The 26055-nt window shown below is 48.0% G+C and overlaps 1 protein-coding gene across 1 annotated transcript; it reads left to right on the top strand.

Annotated features, from left to right (window-relative positions):
• Nucleotides 1–1780: 1780 nt before the first annotated feature.
• Nucleotides 1781–25020, top strand: Cdhr1 (cadherin-related family member 1). Its single transcript, XM_013032065.1, has 17 exons — nucleotides 1781–1835; nucleotides 2436–2531; nucleotides 3978–4123; nucleotides 5009–5059; nucleotides 6329–6418; nucleotides 8913–8999; nucleotides 10451–10567; nucleotides 11439–11582; nucleotides 13286–13364; nucleotides 14046–14146; nucleotides 17146–17349; nucleotides 17991–18143; nucleotides 20092–20256; nucleotides 20853–20920; nucleotides 21484–21712; nucleotides 22435–22695; nucleotides 24487–25020. Exons 1-17 carry the CDS (start codon nucleotides 1781–1783, stop codon nucleotides 25018–25020), a joined length of 2580 nt encoding a protein of 859 aa, XP_012887519.1.
• Nucleotides 25021–26055: the final 1035 nt, after the last annotated feature.

The raw sequence follows: 26055 nt of genomic DNA, 5'->3' as shown, positions 1-26055 counted from the left end.
GTGTGTGTGTGTGTTGGGCTGAAGTAGGAGCACAGCTGAGACTCAGCCCAGAGGACTTAAGTGTTGAAACAGAATTCAGCACCTGGACAGCAACATCGAGGACAAAGGACCCAGGATCTCATCAGGTCTTTGGAGTTTATCTTAAGAAGAGATTTGTGTTAGGTGAGAAAGCACAAATGAGAGAAGGCAGAATTAACTAGAGCATCACAGGGGCAGAGATGCAAAAACTGGATAGGTAGAGAGACAAGTCAAACCCTACCAGGAGCCCCATTACCAAGAAGTTAGCCAGAAATGGCCGAACTGTAGTTCCTATGTCCTGGCTCTCCTCCTTCTCACCTTCTACCCAAAGAGGTAATGAAACACATACAACTTCACATGTGAGCTTGTATCCACCAGCATGGATAACTCCAAGATCATACACATCTCTGAGGGGCATAGTGGGTGAGCTACAACCTAGCTAGTACACACTAGTAACAGAAAGGCCCAGCCTGGCACCTAATTGGGGGATCAGGGCAGGATGGCGGCGCCATGGCTGAAACCACAGTGCCGTGGACACTTGCCTTCCAGGGACACCAGCCTAAGAGGGCAGACTCAGCCCCAAACAAAACACAAAGGAAGATGAGGATTCTGGGAGTGGCCCACTCCACCTGTGGCCTCTGTGACACTGATCAGATCAGATGCATTGTAACACACAAAGTGCCAAGTTGAACAGAAACACCTTTGTACAACTACTTAAAGATAATCTACTTTAAAAAAAAAGCATTCCTCTTTCTCCGCCAGCTGGAAGAGTGGATCTACTGCCCACCCCCCTCACTGTCCCAGACTAGATACAGGGGTAGGGAGGAGGCCACAGGTGTTGGATCCTACTAACAGGCTTCTTGAACCCAGTTAATGAGATCCTTTGGGAGAGTTGGCCTGCTGGGGAGGCAGGGCAGGAATAGGCAGAGATCCTTCTCTTTGTGTTTTGGTCTTGCCCTCAAAGCTTAATGTCTGGGTTGTTTCCTGGCCTCTATTTTATCTTCATGAATGCTCAGAGAAGTCATGAAAACTCCTTGCAAGTCACAGAGAAAGGTTATGCCAAAGGAAGTCTGGGGTGGGGGGAAGGACCAGTGGTGATTCATAGCCTGTAATCCTAGCCACTCCAGAGCATGAGATCTGAGGATCTGCGTGCAAAGCCAGCTTAGGCATAACATTTCATAGTTCGCTTATCTCCAATTAACTAGCACAAAGCTGCAAAAGGGGAGAGCACCAGCCACCAGAGAAAAAAAGATACAGGACAGGGCCCAAGCCCCTGGAACCTCCCATCTCTACTCCCACCACCCCAGTGGAGCCTGAGGCCTACCAGGACTCAAGGGCTTTAAGGGACCCTAGTTGTGGCCCTGGGCCACCGGCAGGAAGACTTTCCCCAGCTCCATCCCTGCTTCACAGTGCCCCACCCCCCAGAGTCCCACTGAGAGCCAGGCAGGGGCAAAGTGGGGTGGTAGGAGGGAGGGCATTCTGGGCACACCCTCCCTCCCCACCACGGCTGCGGCTGGTCCCCGTGCTCCGTGCCCACTAATTGGCCTCATTAGGCGGCCGGCAGGAGCCCTCGGGCTGCGCGGATCCCAGGGGCGTCATCCGCTTAGCGTCCTCGCACCACCCGGCCCTCCCGCCCCTCGCCCCTCCCGCCGCCGCCGCTCGCGCGCCCAGCAGAGGTCCGCGCTCCGCCGTGCGCCCAGAGCATGCTCCGCGCTCCTGCGCCCCGTCCCGGCGGCGAGGCTCTGCACCGGCCCGCGGAGACATGAGGCGCGAGCCGCGGGCCGCCCTGGCCCTGGGGCTGCTGCACTTCTGCCTGGGTGAGTGGAAAGGACGGGGAGGGGGAAAAGGGGGCCGGGGGACCCCCCATTTCTTCTTGCTGGGGCTCCAGCGCTACCACGATCCTGGATCCTGGACTCAGGTGGGCAGGCATGGGGAGCCTTCCAGCTACCAAGTCCAGTCCCAGTAGTGGGGCGCTGCCAGAGCGCTCCCCAAGAGCCGATCGTGCTGGAGCTGAGACCCTCCGCTGCACTCAGCCTCTAGTTGACTCTGGGCGGGAGATTTTCGGCTGCTCTGCCGCCCGCCGGCGGTGTGTGGGGCCAGGGACAAGGTCCTGTCTCCCTGCCTCGCGGTGTGACCATAGCTAGGTCGCTGCTCCTCTCTGGGCAAGGCTCCCCTGTCCGTTCTTTGATGGAGATGGGTTGGTGCTCTAGGTCCCGGACAGGCTTGAAGCTAGTTGAGGCCCACAGAAAGTGAGGTGCAGGAGTGGACCCTCCTCAGGGTGCCCCAGTGGGCACCCTCAGGGCACTGCATACAGGGAGTCAGAGCATCCTGCTGCCCACTGGTCCTGAAGAGTGACTGCGCGGGTGTCCCTCCCTTCTCTGTCTCTGGGTGTCTGAGTGTCTGTCTTCTCTCCCTAGCCCAGCCCAACTTTGCCCCCCACTTCTTTGACAATGGATTGGGCAGCACCAGTGGAAACATGGCCCTGTTCAGCCTCCCGGAGGACACCCCCGTAGGTAAGGAGCCTGGATTGACTGCAACCCCTCCCTCACACCATCCCATCCCCCCTGGATTCAGGAACCAAACTAATGGCATTTGGTGCCAGGTTGTGCACTCCCCGAGGTGCCCTGCTTGTGCTTTGAATTCCCCAGAGTTGTGAGAGGAAAAAGCGGGCACTGCTACCGTGGTGACCCAAGAGGGGAAGGCCAGCCACTCCTGGAGATCAGGACCAGAACCCAAGGCTGCAGGCTGCAGACTGGCTCAAAGGTGCTGCTAAAAGATTGTGCAATCTTCAGCACAACCTCAGATCTCTGGATTGAAAACTACCAAGTCAAGCGGGGCGCCACTGTGGCTCAAGCCTGCAATCCCACCTACTCAGGAGGCTGAGATCTCAGGATCGCAGCCAGCCCAGGCAGGAAAGTCCATGTGATTCTTATCTCCAATTAACCACTGAAACGCCAGAAGTGGAGCTGTGGCTCAAGTAGTAGAATACTAGCCTTGAGCAAATAGGCTAAGGGGTGCCCATGGCCTTACTTCAAGACCCAGGACCAGCACCCACACACACACACAAACCAACCAAAAAAAAAAAAAAGCCCACCCCAAACCCACAAGCCAAGAATGGTTGAGATATATCACAGTGGGGAGAGGGGGAGAGAGGATTCACCTGCATTCAGAAAACCTTTAAGAGCCAGTCTGGGCATGGGTAGTGGGGAGGGGGGGGAGTAGTGCTACACATGTGTAGTCAGTGCTTTTTTCCGCTTGTCTCCACACCCATCCCAAGGAGCCCCCTAGACTTGCCTCCTGGAAGAGCAGTTGGTGCAGGCAGAAGGAAGTAAAGTTGGTACTATTAGACATACCAGCTTCCTCTGTAGACTATATGGAAGATGACAATCTTGAGTGTGTGACTGATAACACCTAATAGTTGTGAAGATTAGTGATTTTTTTTTAAAGTTGGAAGCCACCAGCAGGGGTGAGGCCATTTATGAGTGCCCCATTCGGGGATGTAACCTTGGCACTGAACTGAATATTCACTCTAAACAGTTGAATCCTTAACACTGAGCATTTGCCACTTTGTGTGTGTGTGTGTGTGTGTGTGTGTGTGGTGTGGATGTGTGTTTTGTGTGTGTGTGTGTATGTGTGTGTGCTTGGCTTTAACTCACAGCCTGGGCACTGTCTCAGGTGTTTTTGTTTTGTTTTGTTTTGCTCTACAACACAAGCCAATAGCTACACTCCCAGGTTGTGTGTGTGTGTGTGTGTGTGTGTGTGTGTGTGTGTGTGTGTGTGTGTGTGTGTGATTAATAGAGTCTCACAGACTTTCCTACCTGGGCTGGCTTCAAACCGAGAGCCTCAGATGTCAGCCTCCTGAGGAGCTGGGATTACAGACATGGCAACTGGTGCTTTTAAAGGGAAGGTTGGGTCCCAGGTCCTAAGCTGCTCTCCCAGGCCCTTGTGTCTCTTTGCAGGATCTCATGTATATACCCTGAATGGAACAGACCCTGAGGGAGACCCCCTCTCCTACCACATCAGTTTTGACCCCGGCACTAGAAACGTCTTTTCTGTTGACCCCAATTTTGGAAACATCACTCTAGTAGAGGAGTTGGACAGAGAGGTATGGAGAAAATTTGAGGAGTACTTTGGGGCTGCTGTTGGCTTGACTTGGTGAACTGGAATGTTCTAGATGGGCCCTGCTGGTATGCATGAGGCCCTCCTGCAGAGTGAGGGGTGAGGAAAGGGCTGTCTTCCTCCACCCCAGCAGCTCCATTTCTCATTAGCAGAGAAAACTTCACTCACCCAGAGTAAATAATGGGACCCCTAACATCTGCCAGCCCTGCTTAGCTTTCAAGGATGGAGCCATTAAGAGCAATCTGTTTGTATGCTGCAATTTCTGAAAGAGACCTTCTCAAGAATCTTGTTTTCAAGCCAGTGCTTGGAAAGGCACTATAAGCCACAGGAGATTCGTGTAGCACACATGCCGAGAAAGAGAGTGGTCGAGCTTGGAAAAACTCCTGTCTGTGCCCTTCTGAACCTACAGGGTTGGAAAGTGGGCTTTCTCTCCCAATTAAGAACCTACAGCTGACTGGTCAGTTTAGTTGGCCACAAAGCTGGACCTTTGCTATGGGGCTACCTCTTGTTCAATGGCGGAATCCACTATCTAGCTACAGTGTAGGGCAGAGAAAGGAAAGGGAACTTGGAGAGACTGTGAGGGGACTCAGAGGTGGAGTCTTCTGTCGGTGGTTAGCCCCTGCATCCTCTGATCTAGTGATCTCATGGCAGTCTCAGCCACATCTGAGGAGACAGAGCACTGGAGACACTGGATCTGGACCACTGTCCAAACTCTTTAATATGGAGAGACATAGAAAAGATAAGGGAGGGAAAAGGGGGAAAGGATTGCCTTCTTTGCTGGTTCACGGGGACAGGGAGAGCCTGGCCTAAACTCTGGTCCAGGATGACCTGTCAGATCCCAGGCTCCTCACTCAGTCCCTGTGCTTTACAGAGAGAGGACGAGATTGAAGCCATCATCAGCATTTCTGACGGCCTGAACCTGGTGAGTGTTGCTCCAGTGGGCCCTGGCTGCATACAGTCAGGCCTGAGAAGGCCCACAGGGCCACAGTGAGACCAGAAGGGAAGGAGGAAAAGAAGAAAGGGAGAGAAAGAGGGAGGGAAAGTAAGGAAGAGAGGAAGAGAGAGGAAGGGAGGGGAAGAAGGAAGAAAGGGAAAGAGGGGGAGAGAGGGATGAGAGAAAGCAGGAGAGGAAGTAAAGAAGGAGGGGAGGAAGAAATGGAGAAAGGAAACAGATAGCAGGCTCTCTCAGCTGAGCTTCTGGTGCGTCAAACCATGCCCTATGGCATCTCCTAGCAGCTGCCTTTCTCATTCCCTATCTGCCTTCTCCCAAATGGGTTTTGGCCTCTTCCTCAGGTGTCCAAACTGAACACCTAGTCACCCTGGTGTCTCCCTTCACCTCCTGCCCCACAGCCACCAATTAGTACCCGCCCTAATTAGTACCTGCTAGGGTTGCTGCAGTAAGTCCCAGACACTCCCCAGCCAACCCAACTCATCCTCAAATTACCATCACTAGGAAATAAATGTAGATCTTGGCTCTCCAAATGCCAGCTGCTGGCCCTCCCTCACCTCACCACATGTCCCTCAGGTGATCAGGGCTTCCTGCCAATGCCACCTGCCTCTCTTGGCTTTTGTTCACCCATTCACCCTACAACCACAGAGACAGGAATCTCCTGTTCTCTGCAATCACACCATGCATCTCACCCTTCTTTGCCCTTGCATCTACAGTCCCATTTTCCCCGCCTACTTTTCTACCTTTGTACTTAAGGCAAACTCATTTCAGGACTAGTACGCAGCCCTCCCAGGAGCCTGTGTGCTACACACATCGGGGCTGAGGCTTTCTTTAGAGCCTCTAGCTCTAGTGATCAGTCCTGAGCAATGCATTTATGCAGGCCACGGTACACAGCATGCCCTGGAAGGGGAGTGGGTCCATGCTCTCCAAACCTGGCACACTGGCATTGTCACCCCAAATGACATCTCCACCTTCTTCTCTATGTTGATCTTTGCTCCATATCTAAGCCACCATGGCCACTGCCATCAGACAGTCTCTTTCTCTAGAACAGGACTCAATGATCGACAGGATGTGGTTGATCCATTTTATTTGTATTTACTGAATGAACAAAACAAAGAAGAGAAAGTGTGGGGAGGGGGAGAAACTATGGCAGGAGTATATTCCTAGTAGTCTTAATAGCCAATTACCTTTATCCACTAGAAGGTCTCAATGTCCTAACTCCTGGTCTCCTGCCCTTCTCAGGTGGCAGAAAAAGTTGTGATCCTGGTGACCGATGCTAATGATGAGGCACCCAGCTTCGTCCAGCAGCCCTATGTCGTCCTGGTTCCTGAGGTGAGTAGAGCTGCTGGGCAGAGAAGATGCTCTGAAGAAAGCCCATGGTCTGCATCATGACCCAGAGAACCTGAGTCTGGACTGCAAAGCACCTGCCCATCACCTGCTAATCGTTAGAGAACGCTGGCTGCTGTGTCTTCCCCCTACTTCTGCCACGGTGACCTCTCATGCAATCTGTCTAACTATCCTATCTATCTATCTATCTATCTATCTATCTATCTATCTATCTATCTATCTATCTATCTAATCTGTCCCTGGGGAGGGGCAGTACTGGGGCTTGAACCCATGGCCTGGGCTTTGTCCTTTAGCTTTTTTGCTCAGGCCTGGCATTCTACCACTTGAACCACAGCCTCACTTCTAGCTTTTTGCTGGTTCCTTGAAGATAAGAGCCCCACAGATTTTTCTGCCTGCGATAGCTTTGAGTAGTTAGGGTTACAGGCATAAACTACTAGCACCAGGTTTTCCCATGCATTCTTTGGCCAAAGGAATATCCACTTAGTACTTTCCATTATAATCAGGGTGCATACTTAGTAGAAATATGGTATAGAAAAGTAGGGGAGAAAGACTGAAAAAATTACTCTTGATCCCTCTAATTTAAGAGTTAAGTTTAAATGTATTTCCTTCTACTATTTTTCTGTTTTTTTCTTTTTTATTAACATAATTGTGATTGTACTTAAACTTATGCTTTCTATGTCCTATTTTTCATTTAATTTATACCATAAGCCCTTTCTTCATTGACTATAAAATTTGAGTGACCATCAATTTAATAGTTTCCATCAAGCTTACATTCTGGTTAATGGTTCAGTTAACTGACTGAATCATTCCTTTATGCTTGGATATTTAACCTTGAAATTTTTGCTATTGTAATAAACACCGAATACTAAGCATACTCTCCTTCTCTCCTTTCTTACTTCTTTCCTTCCTTCCTTGCTCCCTTCCTTTTTTCTTTCCTTCCTTTCTTCTTTCATTCCTTCTCTTCTTTCCTTTCTTTCTTTTTTTACTGGACAGTGTCTTGCTATGCTGCCCAGACTGGCCTCAAATTCCTGGTCCTCCTACCTGACCCTCTGTAGTGCTGGGATTCAAGTACATAACAGATTTTTTTTCTCTTTGAGATTATTTCTATGTAGCAGTTGTGGTGGTACATAGTTGTAATTCCAGCTACTGGGGAGGAGGAAATAGGAGGATCAAAATCTGAGGCTGGGTCAGGTTAAAGTATGAAACCCTATCAAAACTTAAACTAAAAGTCAAGGGGCTGGAAACATGGTTCAAGTGATAGGGTACTTGTCTAGCAAGAGAGAAGAGGGTAAAGAAGAGAATAAGAAGCAGGAGCCGGGCGCTGGTGGCTCACACCTATAATCCTAGCTACTCAAGAGGCTGAGATCTGAGGATCACGGTTCAAAGCCAGCCCAGGCAGGAAAGTCTGTGAGACTCTTATCTCCAATAAAACACTAGAAAACTGGAAGTGGTGCTGTGGCTCAAGTGGTAGAGCGCTCTCCTTGAGCTGAAGAGCACAGGGACAATGCCCATGCCCAGAGTTCAAGCCCCATGACCACCACCAACAACAACAAAGAAGTAGGATGGGGAGAAGGAGGAAGAAGAAAAGGAAGAGGAAGAGGAGGAGGGGGGAAGAGAAGGAAGAAAAGGAGGAAAAGGAATTATTTCTTTAAGGAGAGGGAGATAGCTCAATGGTAGAGTACTTGCTTATCTACTCAGAAACCTATGTTCACTCCCCAGTGCTACAAAACCAAATAAGAAGGAAGGGAAGAGAAGGGAGGGAGAAGGGGTGAGAGGGACAGAGGACAGAAGAGAAAAAGTGAGAGAGAGAGAGAGAGAGAAAAGAGCAGGATGGAAAGATGATTTCCTTAAGATACACCCCAAGATTTAAAGTTACTGAGTCAAAGCACGAATGCTTATGTTACCAAGTTGCTTTCCTTGCTTTCTCCTTACCCTACAACATAGAGCATGGCTTCTCTCCCCTGTCCCTTGTCTGTGTCAGGACTTCTCAAAGTTTCAAGTGTTTACTCATTCAACAGGAGAAAGATGTTTCATTCTTACTCTCATCTGATAGCCTCCATCAGGTTAGCATTCTGGCTAATGGCTCAGTTAACTGACTGAATCATTGTGTCTCAGTGGTTCCAGATGAACTTAAATATGTCAATTTAAATATTGCCACTTCATATTTAAACCGTAAAAAAAAGGCAGGTCTTACCTTTTCTTTTCCCCTCTTCCTTTGAGTGCATTCCTAGCTCCTCACCTTATCTTTTTGCTCCTCCTTTCCTTCCCCTCTTCCCTGCTTCAATCTGCCATGTCTTCTCCACCGCTGGCCCTGCCTTGTTGGGAGCATACTCATACTCACACGGTCACCATCTTCTCACCATTTTTGCCCTCCCCTCCCTTGGCCCCCACTGCTTCATGGCCCCCATGCCCCTAGCTATTACCTGAGAATCTTGTCACTGACCCTGACCCTTCCTTGTGGCTGTGACCCCTCCCTCAGGACACCCCTTCTGGAAGCAGCATCTTTAAGGTTCGTGCCGTGGACAAGGACACAGGCTCTGGAGGAAGTGTCACCTATTTCCTGCAGGTAAGGTGGGGGCATATACCCAATGTAGCCAGGGGACACCTGGTCCCTTTCCACCTCTCTCACCAGTGCCTCTGTTGTTCTCAAGACTACACCAGGAACAGAGAGGGACAGAGACTGTCCCCTCCCTCTCTTTGAGGCCCCAGGATTCACAGTCCTCCAGTTCCCCAGCTATTTCCCCAGGAGGCCTGGGTGCTGATACCCTCAGTGCATAAGAAACCTATCTAAGCTAGGGATGAGAGGAAATTCTCAAAATAAGCAGAGTTATGAGGCCCAAGCTCCTACCATTCTCCATCCATGTCACTTTGATGAAAGTTGGGGGGGTTCTTCTTTGTAGCTCTGGACCTCCTTTTTGAATCCAGTCATAGGGTTTGTACTCAGGGCCTGGGTGTTATCCCTGAGCTTTGTTTGATCAAGACTAGTTTTCTATCAACTGAGCCACAACTCCACTTCCAGATTTTTGGTGGTTAATTGGAGATGAGTCTCACAAACTTCTCTGCCCAGGCTGGCTTTGAACCTCAATCCTCAGATCTCAGACTCCTGGGTAGCTAGGATTTACAGGCATAGCTACAGGTGCCCAACACCCCTTACCCCTTTCTAGATTTCCCAGAAATGAGCCACGTCTCCCTCCCATGGCTGTGACTTCTGCAGCATTTCCTCTTCTCTCTGTGTCTGGTTACTAGTCCTTTCTAATTTTCAAATCAGTACAGGTTGGTGCCTAAAACCACAGGTTGTGAAGAAATGTCCTGGACTCCATGGGAGCTAAGAGATTCCCCCCTCTTACCAGTCATGTCATTTCAACACATTACCTAACTTTTCCAGCTCAGTGTTCTTGATTATAAAAGAGGAAAGATAAAAGCATGGTTTCATTAGATTACTGTGAAGGTCAGGTACATAGAAAGCCACAGTCACAGTGCTTGGCTCCTAGCCTCTTAACCATCTCCAGACAGAAGGGCCTTAAGCACAGGAGGCAGGGGCTCCTGCCAGCCAGCTCCAGACTGCTCACCACCTGCTGCCCCACCCCAGCAGGGGCCACCTGAAGCAGGCCACAGTCACATGCTTGGTGAATCTGAAGGTCTCTAAGATTCTCAACTTCTCCATGACTGTTAAGCCCCAGGTACTTGTAGCATTTTCTGCATGCTGGAACCAACAGGCCCAATCTTAGCCCAAGGCTACATGTTTTCCAGCCATGCCATGAAAAAAAAGCTAAGGCTTTACTGGAAGGGAACATTCTCACTTTGACTGAGGGTGTGAGGGGAGAAATCCCCAGTCAAGCCCATGAAGAAGGACCCTGGGATCAGAAAAGCCAGAGGCCTTCCTATGGAACCTCAGAGGCCTCCAGGCCAGAATGCCCACTGTAAGAGTAGACAAGACTTCCATCACAAGCAGAATGTCCATTCCTGGGGCTGGCCCGAGTTCCACCCTGACATCCAACTACTCATTAACTGTTACAGAACCTGCACTCTACCAACTTTGCCATGGACCGCCATAGTGGAGTTCTGCGTCTCCAGCCGGGGGCCACTCTGGACTATGAGAAGTCACGGGCCCACTTTGTCACTGTGGTTGCCAAGGTAATAGTGCGGGGCAGCCTCTCCTCTGCCTCACAAGGTTGACACACAGTTAAGGAGGGGCAGGTAGATATGCATCACAAACTGGCCAGTAGACACCTCTCTTTACCCTTGCGCAATTCCTCTTCTCCCAGAAACTAGCTACTCTCTCTTAGCCTCTGTTTCCTTATCTACTTACTCCGGAAGCTTAACTAAATTCCCCAGATTTCTGGAGTGAATAGAGTAGCATACCTGAGAATCAGCAGTATTTAGTCAGGCTCCTCCCACCTATCTCCCCTCCCCCCCCCCAAAATACCTAGCCATTTCTTTAACAGGAAGTCCCTTGCAGATCACCTGTTAGCTGTGAGCCATTTTGATCCATTTTGTTGTAGCTTGTTCCAGGGGGCTTGGAGATGGTGCTAACTGCCAGCTGCCCTGTGAGGGTTGGGCTTGGGCACACTTCCATTGCCCCTGTATGGAAGTGAGGGCCTAAGTCGTATTCCTGGTAAGCCTCTCTCCTGGCATAGCTTGGAGGTGAGGTCATCAGGAGGTTTGAGAGGCTTGGTTGCTGGTGGGGTGTGAGAATTTACCTCTGACCCTATTCTCTTCTGACACTGGCTGCCCAGTCCATGTTCCTGGAAAGATCCCATATCCAAAGGAATCTGTTGTGTGTTGAGCACTGATAGAAAACCTTCACATATCATCCCATTGTCCCAACATCCCTGCAAGGGGAGGGAGAATGAACTTCAGGAGCACACAGACATCACTCAGCCTGCAGCTGACCTCACAGCCAGTAGGTGGCAGAAGTCAGATTCCAACTGGAACCTGTCTGACTCATGAGCCCAGCCTGTTTGTATTCCTTAACCTTCCTTCTGTGTCCTGGATGCCTCTCTAGGATGGCGGAGGCAAGCTTCGAGGGGCCCATGTGGCATTCTCAGCCACTGCCACTGTCACGGTGAACGTGGAGGATGTACAAGACACAGCCCCTGTCTTTGTGGGCACACCCTACTATGGCTACGTGTATGAGGACACACTGCCGGTAGGTGTTGTCCCCCTCGTCCAGTGTCTCCTTCAGACACATCCTACCTTGTTCTTTGCAATTCCCAAGTCCCATTGACTGCCCTTCCCATATAGGAGTTGACCCTGGATTCATCCATGTTCAGGCCACAAACACGTTTTTGTGTTTTTTTTTTTAACTTCTGGAGAATAAGAGAGAGGAGGAAACCTGTACAAACATGTGTAGTAGTAGCTCCTGTGTGCTGAGACATTTGTTCATTCACTCCTGCTTACACCAGCCCAGACACATAGATTGGCTGCTGGAAATTGGTGGGAAATGGGGCGATGGCAGGTGGCTGGATCAACATAGGCAGAACATTTCTCACACATCCAAAGGTTTCCTTGTGCCTTGCCAGCCCCAAACCCATAGCCTAGACATCCTCAGACCCGCGGCCTTACCATGATCAGCTGCTGCAGAACTATGATGCATGCCGGGCTTCCCACAGGTCCAGCAGGAAGTTCATATCAGCTTCCCTCCTGTTCAGGCTTCTGGTGGCCTCAGGACAAGCCCCCAATGTTTGCACTCCTCAGCCTGGCCCCCTGGGCTCAGCCTCCCTGCCACTTCATGAGTGCAATTCCTAAATCTCCGACCTACCTTATGGTTTTCCTTCCCAGTTTAGCTCAGGCGCTGCAATTCCTGCCACAGTAGGGCAGAGATGGGGGCACTTCCTTACACGTGTGGTATACACCTCACCTGGAGTATTTCCTTCTTGGAGTACATCCATGCATTTATTTTTTTTTACATCCGTGCATCTATATGTTCCCTAACTACAGCATTAGATCCCTACAAACAAGACCAAGCTGAAGCCAGACTTTATTGGGCTGTGACTCAGTGGCTTACTATAGAATGGCCTCTCAGCTTTCATTTCTCTCTTTTTTCATCATTCTTGAGTTTATTATAAAAAAGTAGAGACCTCACAGAGGGAGAATGAAATGTTTAGGCCCATGGTGTAAATCTGTAGGATAGTTGAGTGAGGCCCAGACTCCCCCACTGAACAGCTAAGGGTAGAGGGAAATGTCAAGGGCCAAGAATCAGGACAGGCTCTGAGAAGGGAAAACTGTACCTGTGCTGGCTTAGAATGTGGCCCTGAGTGGACAGGCCAGAAGGAAGAACCTACGGAGAGTGCTTAGAAAGGGGCTACAGACAACTAGACTTGTCTAGTTGTGCTCTACCTCTTCCAAAACTCTTTGAATGGTATCCTGAAGGCCACAAGATCCAGTCCTAGATCTGAGATCTGCTATTTGAGGTGCTCTAAGACTCTTCTCACCTCTCTTCAACCTGCCTCTACTTTTCTTCCACCAGCCTCTCACCTCTCCCCCATATACCTCTGGGTCAAATGAAGGCATAAGATGTCAGAGAGAGCAGAGTGAAGCTGGAAGTCAAGGGTTTAAACGAGGGCCGACGAAATAGCATGGAATGAGCAGGAGTCAGTCAAGAAACCAAAGTCACTGGGCAGCCCAAACTCTGACTCTAGCCGGAGTCACGCTGTCTCTCTAGCCCTGGGAGGCCAGTGGGTATGGAGACCTCTCATCCCAGAAGGACAGAGTCATACGCCAAGGCCACCTGCGGCCTGCCTCTTTTCTTGGGTGGAACCATTGCCTCTTCTCGGTGATAGAACAGAATCCAGAGTGAGGAGACTTGAAGTATGTGCATCAACCTCAGGGAGCTTGCTTTTGTCCCCAAAGGGCTCAGAGGTGCTGTCTGTAGTTGCTGTTGATGGGGATCGGGGCAAACCCAACCACCTCCTCTACAGCCTCGTGAATGGTGAGTCGGGACAGCTTTGGGACGATGGCTCTGAATTTCTAAGGGAGCAGAATGAAGTTTCCAGCCTCTGTAGGATCTGTTTCTTAACCTACAGGACTAAGGGGAGCAAGGTGCCTTGGAGAGGAGGGGCTGGGCCCCTCAGGCAATGAATGCTCCATCCCTGCTTGTCAGTACCTCCAGAGGGTCCCATGCAGGGCTGGAGAGCAACCCAGGCTGCAATAATCTCTCCTCTTACACTGGGCATGCTCTCAGGGATGGTAATGCATAGCCATATTTTTTTATATTATTGGAATTGCTTCATTTTGTCCTTATTCTTTCAGGTTTTTATTTTTTACATAGTTGGGCTAAGTGGATTAAATGCAATGAGATCGTGACATTTCCCTACTATTAGCTCTGTAAATGAATGAGAAGGCTGAGGTTCAGAGGTGCTAACAAGGTGCCCTAAATCACCAGCCCTGGACTGGAACCCACATAACCCTGGAGTATACTGTTCCCACACCTGAGTAGAAGCTGAGCAGACATCAGGGTTCTTGGGGTGGCTGCAGTCTTTGGGAAAACTAGACCTGGAGCCTGATCCCAAACATGGCACCTAATAAACTTGCACAGAGACCATCTCCCAACTCTGCCTCCCCTGCTCCCTCCTGTGGCCCTGTGCTGAACTGCAGGGCATATCTCTGACAGGGAGCGATGGTGCCTTTGAAATCAATGAGACATCTGGTGTCATCTCCGTGATGCAGAGCCCTGCCCAGCTCCGGAGAGAGGTATATGACCTGCATGTACAGGTAAGGCTTCTTTCGCTTGGCCTACCCTTTCTCCTCTCTAGCCCTGGAAAACTACAAAAGGGATCAGACCTCCTAGAACTTCCCTAGGGGTTAAATCTGGAGAAGGAGCTAGATATCACTTCAAGAAGCACTTATATCAGACTGCAGCAGATCAGTGTGATATCTCCAGAAAAGAGAAACATGAATTTTCAAGCAGGAATCATGAAAAGGCAAGCAAAGGAAGGCTTAAAGCAGCAATGCATCCAGTATGGTTAGAATCCAGTCTGTGGAGGAACACTGGCAGTGAGGGCTGAGGATGGGAGGAATAGGCCAAAAGCTTGTGAGCTGGCCACATGAGCTGCAGTAGGGGTTAGCCAAGAGTGAAGTGAAACTGGATCAGAGTCTATGAGCAGCAATAACAGGAGCAAGGAAGAAATCCCAGACGGGACCCAGGAGAGCAAGGCTTGCATGTGAATTGGGGATTTTTCCTAGATCAGGGTCTGTGACTTGTGTATTCACACAGATGCTGTTAGAAGGGTTCCTAACCAAATTTATTTATTTATTTATTTTGCCGGTCATGGGGCCTAAACTCTGGGCCTGGGCACTATCCCTCAGCAATTCAGCTCAAGGCTAGCGCTCTACCACTGGAGCCACAGCGCCACTTCTGGCTTTTTCTGTTTATGTGGTGCTGAGGAATTGAACCCAGGGCCTCATGCTTGCAAGGCATGCACTCTACCGCTGAGCTACCTTCCCAGCCCCCCTAACCAAGTTTATAATGCACTATTTTTGATCTCTCAAAATCTCATTTTTAATGAATAAGTTTTTTTATTGTGAAAATATTGTACAGAGGGGTTACAATTACATCAAGCTTTGTTGCCTCCTCCTTTGTTTCTCCTTACCATCTCCCCCCCTCAAAATCTTTGTGTGTGTGTGTGTGTGTGTGTGTGTGTGTGTGTGTGTGTGCTGGTCCTAGGGCTTGAACTCAGGGCCTGTGTGCTGTCCTTGAGGTATTTTTCTCCAGGCTTGTGCTCTACTACTTGAACCACAATTCCATTTCTGGCTTTTTGCTAGTTACTTGGAAATAAGAGTCTCACAGACTTTTCTGCCTGGGCTGGCAGAACCACGATCCTCAAATCTCAACCTCCTGAGTTGCTAGAATCATAGGCATGAGCTACAAGTACCTACCTCTGGCTTTAATTCTTAATGATGCTGTGGCTTTCCATTTGTAACCAGAATTCTAAAAATTACTGAAAGGTTTTGAGCAGAATTCTGGTTACAAAGAGAACCGAGTCACCTTAGACCTTGGAAACATGGAAAACTGGTTGCAGTGGCTGCAGTGTAGAAGTTGTGTGAAGGTTCTAAGTGGGGAACAGGTGAGAATCCAGTGGAGATAGGAAGTGGAGAAGAAGGTACGGGCTAATGGAAGGACCAAGGGTGAACAAATGCAGTAGTGGTACTCACCAGACACTATGCTGAAGATGAACTATACAACTTGCGGATGGGTACAGGAGGAAAACACTGGGAGAGAGTGAGAGAAGGGGTGACACTGTCCCAAAAGAAATGTACTCACAACCTGATTTAATAACTATTATCCCTTTGTACATGACTTTTATAAAAACAATAAATATTATTAAAAACAAAGAAGGCACAGGCTTCTGAGAAGGGACAGTTAGGAAGTTAGGACAACTGCCAGCTGTGAAGATGCAGGGTCCAGGGAGGGTCATTATTTAAAAAAAAAAAGCATTCTGGTTGAGCCAGAGTTCACTCACAGAATAAGGGGGATGAATAACTAACCCTGGGGACAGAGGCATGGCTCAGGTGGCACAGTGCCTCCAATTGAGTAAAAGCATCAGATAATATATTGAGTTTGAATCCTGGTCTTGGACTAAATGAATAAAAAAACAAGGGAAAGGAGGTAGAAGAGGAACAAATGACATTTGTCACATGATTTATGAGGTCCTATGGGCCTTCAGCACTGCTTAGCAACCTCTAATGCTTCCAAATAAATTCCCCCAAATGTTATGGTTTCAGTTGACATACATTGGCTGGACACCAGTGGCTCACATCTGTAATCCTAGCTACACAGGAGGATGAGATCTAAAGATCACAGTTCAAAGCCACCCCAGGCAGAAAAGTCCATGAGAGTCACTCTTAGCTCCAGTTAACCACCAAGAAGCCAGAAGTGCAGTTGTAGCTAAAGGGGGCAGAGCGCTAGACTTGAGCAAAAAAGCTAAGGGACAAAGTTTTAGGCCCTGAGATCAAGCCTCAGTACTGGCACACACAGACAAAAGAGACAATACACATTCACGTCTGGCACACATTTCTATCTGACCCATTCATACCTGGGTCTTTAGTTCCAAGGTCTCTCCAATGAGTTCTACAATTACAGTGTCATCTGGGCCTGAGTTCTCATCTGGAGGCTCAGCTGGGGAAAGATTTACCTTCCTAGTTTGGTTAGTTATTGGCATGACTCAGTTGCCTGATATGTGGGCTAGCATTTGTTCTTTGTCAGATAGACTTTTTCCAAGCCAGCAAAGGAGATTATGCTAGAAAAACGGAAGTTAGAGTTTCTTATACTCTAACTGCAATCTGTCTTGTCATCTTTACTATATGCTGTAAATTATAAACACTTGCTAAGCCAGTCTACCCCAAGGAGAGGGGCTCACACAAAGTATCTGGCATAGAACCGGGTATACATGTCAGGAAGCAATATTGTAGGGACCAATAAGATTCCACCGGAAGCCTGGAGCCAGTGGCTCATGCTTATAATCCTCTGTTACTCAGGAGGCTAAGATATGAGGATTGTGGTTTGAAGCCAGCCTGTGCAAAAAAGTCCATGAAACATCCCCAAGTAACCACAAAAAGCTGCAAGTGGAACTATGGCTCAAGTGGTAGAGTGCTAGCTGTGAGCACAAAAGCTCAGGGACAGCACCCATGCTGAGAGTTCAAGTCCCAGAACTGGCAAAAAGAAAACAAATTCCACTGGACACACAGCCATGTCTACTTGTCCCTATCCCCAGGTGACAGAGGTCAGCTCTGTGGTAAGCCTCGCTGCCCAGGCCATGGTTCCAGTCACCATCAGGATAGTGGACCTCAACAACCACCCACCAACATTCTATGGAGAGAGTGGGCCCCAGAACAGGTTTGAGCTGTCTATGGATGAGCATCCACCGCAGGGGGAGATTCTGCGAGGCCTCAAGATCACGGTCAATGATTCTGACCAGGTGCGTGGTCCTGCCCTCAAAACTGATGGGGTCTGCATCAACCCTCAGAGTTAATGTAGCATAAGCCAGACAAGTAGAAAAACAATGGGACGAGAAGATCTGGCCAAGGGAGAGTGGAAGGATGGTGCCTAATCCAACACGATCTGTTTGGTCTAAGTGTATTCACAATCAAAACATGAAAGTCGAGCCAAGCACGTGTGGCTCATGCCTGTAATCCTAGCAACTCAGGAAGGCTGAGATCTGAGGATCAAGATTCAAAGCCAACCTAGGCAAGAAAATCTGTGAGACACTTTTTTCCAGTTAGTCACCAAAAAGGCAGACATAGAGCTGTGACTCAAGTGGTAGATTGCTAGCCTTGAGAAAAAAGATGGTTAGGAACAGCACCCAGGCCCTAAGAAAACAATGAAAGCCAGTCAAATGAAAGGTCCTCTGACTCTCCAAAGAGGTGTTTGCCCATATGTCCTGCCATAACCTTGGTCCAGCTCTGTTTGTTAGCTTGCTTAAACCTGTAGAAGGAAAAACTACTTACTCACGTTTTCAGAGTTAAGGGCCCAGGAAGGCTCCCCACCCAGCTTGAAATAAATAATGTGTTTCTGTTCTTACGCGTCTTCCATTTTCCTTTCCCGAACTCTACTTCCCAGGGAGCCAATGCCAAATTTAACTTGCGGCTGGTGGGACCTGGAGGCATCTTCCGCGTGGTCCCACAGACTGTCCTGAACGAAGCCCAAGTCACCATTATCGTGGAGAACTCTGCTGCCATTGACTTTGAAAAGTCCAAGGTGTTAACCTTCAAGGTAGGTAGTGCTTTGCACTTCCTTACATGAGTGGGGAGAGAGGGATCACAGAAACTCATTCCAGCATCAGGAGGATAAATTACTCCCTTCTCTTCCTGGCCCTGCTCTTCCTTCCAAACCCTCTGCTCCTCTGTCTCATGGGAAGCAGGTGGTGGGTCGGGGTAAGAGGAGAAGAATTACTAACAGACCACTTCGAAGACCATTCACAGTTCCAGGAATGTAAGGGTTGGAGTTTGCCATTTTAACAGATACACAAGAGAAACTCCAATAATCGAGGCAGATGTTTTCTCCTGAGCCTTTAACATCTGACATTTATTTTGATAATTCTACTTTGGTATTTGTAATTATATAAAATTATAAATATATATAAACAATGCTAATTATATATTAACATATATGTTAGGTCCTGCAGAATGGGAAAATAATAACTTACTGGATGATTTAAATAATTATTTATAATCACACATACACAAACATACATACCCATAGCATGCATTAGGAAGAATTATCGCTAAAGGACTATTAAAGGTAGGAACAAAGTATGACTATGCTTAGGAGGCTGAGCTCTGAGGATCATGGTTCAAAATCTTCCTAGGCAGGACAATTCATGAGACTTTTATCACCAGTTGGCCAGCAAAATAAGCTAAAATTGGAGCTGTGGCACAGAGGTAGAGTACCAGACTTGAGTGAAAAAGCTAAGGCACAAAACCCAGCCACTGAGTTCAAGTTCTAGTGCCACTATAAAACAAATAAACATTACTGTCTGCTATCACAACTGTCATTTAGTTCAATGTTTGGAATAACAAAATTCCTGGGTAAAGAAAGGCAATAAGATCTGCCAACATTAGAAAGGATGTTATATGTAAGGAACGTTATTTCCTTAAAAATCTAAGAGAAAAAACTGTAAACCTATTAGAAATACAGAAAAATTGCTAACACTGTTGAGAACAAAATTAGTACCCCATATACAACAGTTTTACTACATTCCCATCTTCAAAAGAAAATATGCTGGAATGAAAGATTTTTTTCTCTTTTACAAAAAACAAAAACAACCAGCAGATAAAATTCCTTGAAATTAACATAAGGAGAAATAGTCCACATTTAAATAATGAAAAGTGGAGAATTTCACAAAGGGATATGAAAAAGACAGGTATGGCCTGGTACTGGAGTCTCACACCTATAATCCTAGCTACTCAGGAGGCTAAGATCTGAGAATCACAGTTCGAAGCCAACCTGGGCAAGAAAGTTCATGAGACTCTTCTCTCCAATTAACCACCAGAAAACCAGAAGTGGAGCTATGGCTCAAAGTGATAAAGCACTAGCCTTGAACAAAAAATACTCAGAGACAGGGCCTAGGCCCTGAGTTTAAACCCCATGATTGACAAAAAAAGAAAGAAAGAAAGAGAGAGACAGATCTGTACCCTTTTTGCCTTTTGTCTGTTTTGTTCTTTTTGGTGATACTGGGGCTTGTATTCAGAGCCTCTTGCTTGCTAGGCCAGTTCTCTACCACTGAGCCACGCTTCCTTTTTTTTTTGTTTTAAAAACAAAATCTCTCCTTAATTTAAAGATTTCATGGCCACCCCAATGAATGTTTACCTAGAATTTCCTTTGAAGAGCTAATAAGAATCCTTGATAAAAATCTGGAGAAATGAACGTATCGAAAGAGTAGGAAACTTGGAACTAGAGAGGGATATACAGATAAGTGGAGCAGCAACACCAAAAATAAGCAGGCCCAAAGACACATGTACATGGTAAGAATGCTGGGATTGACAACTCATCGGAGCAGAATGATGTGAAGTCTCACAGAGGATGGCTGGAACGGCCCCATGGCAGGTGAGGGTGGAATGGGAGACAGGTGGATGCAGTATCAGTTCTGGGGAGACAGCGAGAAGTCTCGAGGCAAGGTGGCCCCATCCAAACAAGCCTTTGATTCTCCTTCCTCTCCCAGCTCCTGGCCATTGAAGTAAACACCCCTGAGAAGTTCAGCTCCACTGCAGACATCGTGATCCAGCTCCTGGACACCAATGACAATGTCCCCAAGTTCACTTCCCACTACTACATTGCCAGGATCCCTGAGAACACCCCAGGAGGCTCCAACGTGGTGGCTGTCACAGTAAGCTGGGGATCTGCCCAGGGCCTAGGGTTGGTTTAAATGGGGTTCTGGTTCAAATTAAAAGGTCACAGACTAGTTTCTAAACAAGCTGCTGCACTTTCCTAGCCTCTGTTTCTACCTCTGTGCAGTGAGTTCTGTGTTTTCTGTCACAGCTTATGTGGCAGGAGGTCAGAAAGGGAAGAGGATCTCCTAGCAAGATGGGAGTCACAATCTCTCTTAAGCTACTCATGAGGAGATAGCTCATCATCCACCATGCACTCACTCAGAAGCAAGTAGCCAGGCCACAATAGAGAAGCCACTTATTTCTCATTGTTTTTAAGGGGGACCTTTGTATACATTTCAGGGCTGGTGTAAGGGGACCCATACCTTTTTCTTTCTTATTTACAAAGAAGAAATAAAGACTTTCCAGATTTAAAACTTTTGCCTCCAATGCTGCACCTCCCTGGAAGAAATCTATAGTCCTAGAGCAATCTGCAAGTCAGATACTCCCTGCTTGCTGAGCCCTAGGCTCCTCTTCTCTCCATTGGAAGCCTCCTTCAACTCCAGGAGCTGCCTGGCTACTCGGCAGATACCATTGTGAGCTTTCTTTCTTCCAGGCTGTGGATCCAGACACAGGACCTTGGGGCAAAGTCAAATACTCCATCTATGGAACTGGAGCAGACGTGTAAGTACATCCAGTATCCCAGGCAGAGCTTCAGGCAGAGGATTTGAGTGGTGAGGGTCTCTAGCAATTAACGGCAGGAAAAGCTTAAAAGGGTTAAGAACCTGGGTTGAGGAATCTCCAGGGCTCAAGGTAGGGAGAGAGCAAGAGGCAGAGAAAAGTAATGGAGGAGTCTGAGGCAGAGGAATAGGGGCCACACACAGTAAAGAGACTGAGAAAGAAGAAGGTAAGGTCCCAGCCTGGCATTGGGGGCCATGGCCTCCAAAGCCAGGCAAACAGAAGTGGGCTCAGAAAGAAGCAGACCGTGGGAGAAAAGGAAGGGCTGCAGTTCAGAACGTTAAACTCCTTAGCAGTAGATGGATGCACCAATTGGCAGACCCACTTCTCAGATTCAGAATGCAAGGATAACAGAGGGTCAGCTGAGATGCCTTGAAGAAGAAGCTGAACCATGTCTCATGTGTGTGCAAGCCTGGGTGTGCTATAGAGGCCCGGACATGTGTGCACATGTAAGCATGACTGTTTGCAGACATGTATGCACTTGTGCCTGAGCTCTCTATGCTTGGCAGCTTCCTGATTCACCCGTCCACCGGACTTATCTACACCCAGCCCTGGGCCACCTTGGATGCTGAGGCTACTTCAAGGTACAACTTCTATGTGAAAGCAGAGGACATGGAGGGCAGGTACAGCCTGGCTGAGGTGTTCATCACGCTTCTCGATGTCAATGATCACTACCCCCAGTTTGGAAAGAGCATCCAAGAAAGGACGATGGTGTTGGGGACCCCAGTGAGAATTGAGGTAAGTTTTACAGGCAAATGATCGCCCCTGCAAAGCCCCATTCCTACGACTGGGAGAGACTCTGAACATAACCATTTAGTTTATTATAAAATGTATTATACTCTCAGGGAGGGGGATGGACTACAAGGTACTTTATAGAAACTCATCTCCACACTAACCCCAGACAGGTCCTCTGAGAAAGATGTCATAAATGCAAACCCGAGGCTCAGAGAGGTTGTGTCTGACTTGTCTGAGTGTCCATAGCTGGGCTACTTGTCTTCAAAGCACTGCTTTTCCTAATGTGTAGAAAGCATTAACTCTGACAGCCATCCAAGAGGTTGGAGGCATCCCTCAGTTGGTAGAGTGCTAGTCAATTCGTGAAAGTATCAGGTACCGAGTTTGAGTCCTGATTTTGGACCAAAAAAAAAGAGAGAGAGAGAGAGAAAAACAGAACCCCAAGTCCCCTCTTTTCACTTCTTGTCACTCAATATCCATGCTTTCCTGGACCCCTTCTATGAATGGAACTATGTAACTTACATAATAAACCTTAAGTGGCCCCAAGGCCACAGTAGAGAACAACACATTTTCCTTTCCCACCTCAACTCACTCCAGATAGAATCTAAACACTTCCCATCAGCTCAGCCAGCTCCTTACTCACTAAAACTCACTCCATGCTCACCTAGTCAGTGTGCCCAAATGTCTTGGCGCCCAGCCCATCTCTGTGTGTCCTACCCTGTGTACAGGCAACAGACCAGGACGCAGAGGAACCCAACAACCTAGTGGACTACTCCATCACCCGTGCAGAGCCAGCCAATGTGTTTGACATTGATGCGCACACAGGGGAGATCTCGCTCAAGAACTCCATCCGCTCTCTAGATGCGCTACACAACATCACCATGCCCCACAGAGACTGTACGTGGTCTGTAGAAGTGCAGGCCAAGGACCGAGGCTCGCCGTCCTTCAGCACCACGGCCTTACTGAAGATTGACATCACAGACACGGAGGTAGGTACAAAGCCACAGTTGGTACCTAGACAAAGAGGGCAGAGGGCTATCCCCTGCCTCTTGGCAACATGGGCAAAGAGAGAAGGACCATCTTCTTCCTCCAAAAGGCATTCAATGATAACAAAAGCAATCTATGTCTGCCAAGCTGGTAATCGAGTTGAAATTCTAGTGTCAGTGCTTTTTCATGATGTGTTTTGGGAGTTTTGCTAGGCCTCTTTTCTGAAAAATGGGAGGGTGGGACCGACAGAGCTGGGGTTGCGGGAAGACACCTGGGAATGTTGGCTAAGTTGGTGTGTGATATGGGGCTTGCCGTAAGAAGCTTGGGAATGGTCTCGTTTTTGTGGTTGTTGTTGTTTTGGAGTGGATTGAGTTGATAAAGGAGAATGAATTTCAGTACATGGCTATTGAAAAGTCGAGGTAAAATAATACATGTAATTCTCAGCTAAGTATCTAGAAAATAAGAGGTTTCTGATGCAATTTGGTTTAATGCCTCCCCCAATCAAAAATAAACAATATCCTACTCTTCCAAGGACAACATTCAATAAAGCAGAAGATTTTTAAAGATTTATTTATTTTTTAAATATTTGCATGTTTACACAAGGGGTTTGTCTTTTTTTGGGGGTGGGTCTGGTCATGGGGCCTGAACTCTGGGCCTGGGCGCTGTCCCTCAGCGCTTCAGCTCAAGGCTAGCGCTCTACCACTTGAGCCACAGTGCCACTTCCGGCTTTTTTCTTTTTTGCTTATGTGGTGCTGAGGAATCGAACCCAGGGCCTCATGCATGCAAGGCAAGTACTCTACCACTGAGCTACCTTCCCAGCCCTACAAGGGCTGTAATATTTCCATACGTGGATATAAAGACTTTTTATCAAATTCACTCCTCAATTACCATCTCAAAGCAGAAGTGTTTAATCTAAAAAAGGTCATTCTACTTGTAATGGGAAATATCCAGACTGCAGGCTGCAGAATCACTGGGTACACAATAGGTTGGACATGTATGCTTCTGGTCAGTTGCTGATGACCCATCTGCCTGTCTGGATAATTTTGTATGGCTCTCAACTGATGCAATATTCAAATAGCCCTTGGCAGAGAAAAAAAAGGAGTCCCCACTTCTGTGAGTATGATTTGCAATATCCTACCTCTGCCTGTATTTTTTTTCTGTAAAGAAGTCTGTAGTGGGCCTGGGAAGGTGGTTCAGTGGTAGAGTACTTGCCTTGCATGCATGAGGCCCTGGGTTCGGTTCCTCAACACCACATAAGCAGAAAAAGCCAGAGTGGTGCTGTGACTCAAGCGGTAGAGTGCTAGCCTTGAGCTGAATTGCTGAGGAACAATGCCCAGCCCAGAGTTCAGGCCATACAGCTGGCAAAAAAAAGAGAAGTCTATCTATAGTTAGCCAGGTACCATTGGCTTACTCTTATAATCCTAGCTACTCAAGAGGCTGAGATCTGAGGACAGAGGTTGAAAACCAGCCAAGGCAAACAAATCCAAGAGATTCTTACCTTCAGTTAACCAGCAAAATCCTGAATTTGAAGATATGGATCAGGTGGTAGAGTGCCAGCCATGTGCAAAAATTCCCAGTTCAAGGCCCTGAGTTCAAGCCCCAACACCAACACTAAATGAATGAATACATATATACAGATAGAAAGACATACATACGTACATACATACATAAACAAATTCCACAATGCTTATCTCAAAGGGGTTCCTGGAACTGGAGGAAACTCCTATCTCCATTCTGGCCTCTTGAATAGCAGGAGAGAATAGCTGAATGCAGGATGTGGTTCTGTCTTCCAGACACTGTCCCGAGACTCCATGGCTGCCTTCCTGATAGAGACCAAAGACAACCCCATGAAGGCTGTGGGTGTGTTGGCTGGCATCATGGCTGTTGTGGTGGCCATAACTGTCCTCATCTCCACTGCCACTTTCTGGCGCAACAAGAAGTCCAACAAGGTCCTACCTGTGCATCGTGTGCTCCGAAGAAGGCCCAGTCCTGCACCCCGCACAGTCCGCGTTGAGTGGCTCAAGTTCAGGAGGGCTAAGGCTGCTACCAAGTTCATTCTCAAAGAAGATCTGCCCACCGAGAACTGCAACAACAGTGCAAGAAGCTCACCACCTCCCAAGGCTCCAGCTCTTCCACCAGCCCCTAGAATGGCACCCAGCACAGCTGCACACTGGACTGTGCCTACAGTCTCTGGATCCCTCACCTCCAAGCCACCCCAGCAGTCACCCAAACCCAAGGGCTTGGGAAACCCCATCCAGTCTACACTGGTGTCTGAGCTCAAACAAAAGTTTGAGCAGAAGAATGCTGACAACAAGGCTTGCTTCTAGACTGTACCTCATGACCCTTCTCTTCCTCCCCCACTCCCAAACATCAGCTACCCTGCTGCTCCCTACCTACCCTCTACTCCTCAAGGAGATCAGATCACCTCTACTTTGTACAGTGATGTAACTCATATCCAGGGCTCTGAACAGAGAGAGCCTTGGGCAAGAGAGTTCTTGGGCTATGGGATGCAATTGGCAAATACACTCCTATTACCCAAACATTGGGCACAGCAACCAGTACTTTCAATTCTTCAGAGGGTGGGAGCTGACAAGGATCTCATAGTCATTTAAGTACTACTGAGATTTCATCATCACTAGTCAAGGATCAGGGCCCTGACCACATATGACAAGGAAAACAAGAATCTGGATGCTGAAACTTGCCCCTAAGATTCAACCCTGGGTAAGTCTGGAGGTTAGCAAAGCTTACAGAGCCATAGGAAAGCAAATGAGGGCAAGAGGAAAGCCCTTGATGCTCTGAAAACTCATACTGACTACAGGACTGAGCCCAGAACTGTTGGGACAATAGGATGAGATCATAAATCCTTGCTCTATCCAGCAACATGGAAGTATAAAATGACTTTGTGAAGAGTAAGGGCAATCGGGCACTGGTGGCTCATGCCGACAATCATAGCTACTCAGGAGGCTGAGATCCATAAGATCATGATTCAAAGCCAGCCTGGGTAGAAAAGTCCATGAGACTTCATCTCCAAAACAACTAGCAAGAAGCTAGGCTGGGGGCTGCCCTCTTTGAAGAGATAGTGCAAGGTGCAAGACAGATTATGAGGGCTGAAATTTGAGGAGACTCCCATATGTATCCAGATCTTTTGCTCATATTATGTCACCTTAGGGAAACTGTTTAAACTTCTTGATTGCCTTCTTCCTATAAAACGAAGACAGAAAGTAAACCCTTGTCTATCAAATGAAGAAAGTAAACCCTAAGAACATAGTGGTGCTGAGGATTTTAACCAACTGTAAAGTGACAGGAATATAAGGTGTTTTTCTGTAGGCCAGATTCTCTGAGTTCAGTTTGTTCAGAAAGTA

This window comes from Dipodomys ordii, unplaced genomic scaffold, assembly GCF_000151885.1.
Source record: "Dipodomys ordii isolate 6190 unplaced genomic scaffold, Dord_2.0 Scaffold148, whole genome shotgun sequence".
Lineage (NCBI taxonomy): Eukaryota > Metazoa > Chordata > Mammalia > Rodentia > Heteromyidae > Dipodomys > Dipodomys ordii.
Note: the sequence above shows the minus strand (reverse complement) of the source record. Positions and strands in the feature narration are given on the sequence as shown.